The sequence below is a fragment of the Cucurbita moschata genome, unplaced genomic scaffold (assembly GCF_002738365.1).
Source record: "Cucurbita moschata cultivar Rifu unplaced genomic scaffold, Cmos_1.0 Cmo_Scf00021, whole genome shotgun sequence".
Taxonomy (NCBI): Eukaryota; Viridiplantae; Streptophyta; class Magnoliopsida; order Cucurbitales; family Cucurbitaceae; genus Cucurbita; species Cucurbita moschata.
Window position 1 is genome coordinate 784,983 of NW_019268537.1, and position 4,081 is coordinate 789,063.

Below are 4,081 nucleotides of genomic sequence, written 5' to 3' on the forward strand. Positions count from 1 at the left end.
TTTTTTTTTTTTTTTTTTTTTTTTGGAGTTTGTTTTTGTTTGAGCTATTGGGAGTTTTTATAGCTTGAATTGAGTTAGAGAAAGCAGCTACAAGGAATTTTAGGTGGTCTTGACCCTTTAGGATTTGTTCTTGGAGTCTATTTATTTCTTTCCTTTCTTTTAATTTCTTTTTTTATGTATAGGATTGTTGCAGGCTCTTTGAAATGGTTTGAAATTTTGGTATCTCATAGTGAATCGTTGATGCAATTTCTTTTTTAGTGAATTATGAAATATCTCAGTTAGATGCTTCATAAACCCAATTTTAAGAATTCCCATTTGGAATTGTTTTGCTTTGGTGTACATGATGATGCTTGGATTATTTACTCTGTTATAAACTTAATTCGATTCCATGTACTTTCCGACGGTTCTCTCTCTTTTCATCATATTCTTCTTCTTCTCTTAGGTGACTATACTACTTCTTTATGTTGTTGCATCAAAATTTTCATCTTGGGTTATCGGATTGTTAGGTGGCATCTTTTTCTTTTGGGGGAAAAAATCGTGTTGTTTGTATGCATTTCTGGTCTTCTTTGCAATGCAGCTACTGCTGTTGAAGGATGTTGTTTAATCATTCTATGTTATCTATTATTTCATTTTCAATGATGCTTATGTGTTTTAATTATCAAAATTGCCTTTTACTCCTTTGCAAAACTTGTTATTGAATGTTGTTCTGTAAACCCATTTTTATATGCAGAAAAGTTAATGGTAAAGCCGATATTTAATGGGAAGAACGAGGCTCTAAAAGATGAAGGTTCTGATCAGATTGCAGCACAAACAATTACATTCTCATTCCGAGAGTTGGCAGCTGCAACAAAGTATTTTAGAGCCGACTGTCTTTTAGGTGAAGGAGGTTTCGGTCAAGTATATAAAGGACGATTGGAGAGCATAAACCAGGTAGGTTTTAGTTGTTTTTTTTCTTTCATCATTGGAGTAATCATGACAATGATCGAGTTCACTACTACCTTAAACCCTAAGTCAAGTTTGTTTTCATAAGGTTAAATTTCTACTGCTCTATTTCTTTATCCATGAAGTTTTGTAACATTGGATGTCTCTGCTATCTCTGCTGCAAGGTTGAACAATCCTAAATGTTCTAACATAGTTATCTTATTCTATTGGATACATTTTGGTGGAAACCCTTTTTACCAATATTGTTGATCTCAATCCTATCAACGATGTCATTCTCTTTAAGAAAAGATGAAATTTTAGCATTGGCTATTAATCTGCATAACTGCGAACGAAGATAGCTAAGTTGGCATATTAACATTAATTTTGCACCCGTGCCGGTGCTGTTGATCTTATTGCAGCTCATATTGAATATCAAATCATTCTATAACAATGCTTTATTGGTGGCACATCTGAATTAAAACAGTTCATCCATTCTTTAGTCTGAGAAATAATTGAAACTGTCTGCGGAAATGGAGTTCTTAGCAAAAAGAATTGTTATTATGATTTCCTAGTTGCTAAAATCTTCATTCAACCTGAATTTTTTTCTTAAGAAAAATAGATTGAGCTGCACCTGTCAAACGAAATGAACTTATTTGCAAAAAATTTGTATGGACTGTAGCTGTCTAATTATCTGGGAAGTAACTTAAAGCTGTAAAATTGAGTACACACTCTCTCTCACGCACGTAAGACAGATAAAATCTAAAGAAAAGAGGAAATGGACTAAATATCCGATTTACTGCATTTGTTTGAAGGCCTTTATTTGAAACGCTGCAGGGAGGCTCTGATCCTTGTGATTTTGTTGAATACAGGTAGTTGCCATCAAGCAACTTGATCGAAATGGGCTACAAGGAAACAGGGAATTTCTCGTTGAAGTACTAATGTTAAGCCTACTCCATCATCCAAATCTTGTTAATTTAATTGGCTATTGTGCGGATGGCGATCAAAGACTCTTGGTTTATGAATACATGCCATTGGGATCGTTGGAAGACCATCTACATGGTTTGCATCTACCACAGTGTCTATTACCTTCATTTTTCAATCATCTTTCCCTTCTGCATTCTTCTTTAATCTTGTTTCTTTTGAGTTAATGACACCATCATAAAATACTTGTGCCAGATCTCCCACCCGACAAGAAACGACTTGATTGGAATATAAGAATGAAAATAGCTGCTGGTGCTGCAAAAGGCTTAGAGTACTTGCATGACAAAGCTAACCCCCCAGTTATATATCGTGATCTGAAATGCTCTAACATCCTGCTTGGTGAAAATTACCATCCTAAGCTATCCGATTTTGGCTTGGCAAAATTAGGCCCCGTGGGGGATAACACTCATGTGTCCACAAGAGTGATGGGAACGTATGGATACTGTGCTCCTGAATATGCAATGACAGGCCAGCTCACTTTAAAATCAGATGTTTATAGCTTTGGAGTTGTTCTGCTTGAAATTATTACTGGCAGAAAAGCCATTGACAATTCAAGAGCCGCAGGGGAACATAATTTGGTGGCATGGGTAGTAATCATCTCTTCCTTTTCCTCTTTAGTTATCCAGTTCATGCCTTCCGCTCTTACTTCTTTACATTAATATGCTGTTCTAAAGATCATCTTCGTGTGAAGATAATTGTGGGATCTGTAAGCTCACTTGTTTCACACATGATCCAATTACAACTTACCTATGCACACAGCACTAGGGGTGCAAGTGAAAACCGAAAAAATCGCTCAAACCCACCGAAACTGCTATTGGTTTGGGTTGAAGACAGTCTGGTTTGGCGGGTTCGGTTTCCAAATGAAGAAAACTGAAAATTCACGGTTGTTTTGGGTTTTTTTAATGATAGACTAAATATACTCGTGCCTACATATGATATTTATATCATAAAAACAAGAAGTTTATTAAGAAGCTGAACCATGATTGTGACTGCTGTCATTTGCTTGGTTGTTTATAGCTGTGACCTTCCTTATTTACTATTCTTGAAATTTTGAATTTTGTGGATCTGATATTACCTTTTTTCGTATCTATTCCATTATAAGACTATGATTTTTCTAAAGATTCCTTGGAATATTAGTTCGGATACCTGAGCTGAATCCAAGTAAATGTATAATGTGCTGCATTTCAAATACAATTTCTGCCAAATGATATGATTTGCGACATTATATATAGTTGTTTATATGTCCTGGAGTAAATAAGGGGAGGATCATCTGTTTGTTGTCCAAAAAATCTTACTTTTCTTCATCTCAGGCACAACCCTTATTTAAAGACAGAAGGAAGTTTCCACAGATGGCCGATCCATTGCTCCAAGGACAATACCCAGTCAGAGGCTTATATCAAGCTCTTGCAGTAGCTGCAATGTGTGTTCAGGAACAGCCTCATATGCGTCCCCTCATCGCCGATGTCGTCACGGCCCTCACATATCTTGCCTCCCAAAAATGCGATCCTGAAACGCAGCCAGTTCAAAGCGCCCGCAGTAGCTCGTCCACACCTAGATCTTCTAGAAGAGAACTGTGAAGTTTAAAAAAGAAGCTACCATGAAACCAAATTCTAACAATCAGACAAGTATATGAAACAAGTATCCTGGCATGTCTCGTGGTGCAGTTGCATTCCAGATAGCTCCTCTACTCTCCCCCAGGTTTTGTTCTTAGAAAAAAAATTTCAATTCTTTTGTTATAATTCTTATGATTATTCCTCACCTGTTCCAAGCCCTTTCCTTCCAGCACAAGATTCTTTATGTATGTACAATTGAGCTTGGTGCTTTTGTAGCTATATAGAAATAGGTCTTCCTGTGGATTTGCTGTTGATTCAAGCTGTGAATGTATACACTTTGAATTGCAAAAGCTTTCAAGCATTCTTACACCACCACCACCTCCGCCGCCGCCGCCGGCCGCCTATGCCTTCTGCATTTTCATTCTTTTTAGTTCTCAGCAATGAATTTGGGCAGCAATTACTCTACAAATATGCAGGCTTTAAATGTGAAGTGTTTCTGATATGGAGGGGCAGAGCCAAGAACAAATATGGAACACAATTGCTCCCTTCCTTGTTTTGTCCTCTTTTCAAATTTTATATCAACTTTTTTATTTATGGCTGTGATTCTGGTTTTTTTTTTTTTTTGA

The 4,081-nt window shown here is 36.6% G+C and overlaps 1 protein-coding gene across 1 annotated transcript in view; it reads left to right on the forward strand.

Moving 5' to 3' along the window:
- Positions 1-3,824, forward strand: part of LOC111458905 (probable serine/threonine-protein kinase PBL7) — a 5,035-nt gene extending 1,211 nt beyond the window's left edge. The window contains exons 2-5 of the mRNA XM_023101763.1: positions 731-930; positions 1,791-1,980; positions 2,098-2,489; positions 3,213-3,824. Of these exons, the coding sequence (XP_022957531.1) occupies positions 731-930; positions 1,791-1,980; positions 2,098-2,489; positions 3,213-3,479 (1,049 nt within the window). The 3' untranslated portion in view covers positions 3,480-3,824. The remainder of the gene's footprint in view (positions 1-730; positions 931-1,790; positions 1,981-2,097; positions 2,490-3,212) is intronic.
- The last annotated feature ends 257 nt before the right edge of the window (positions 3,825-4,081 follow it).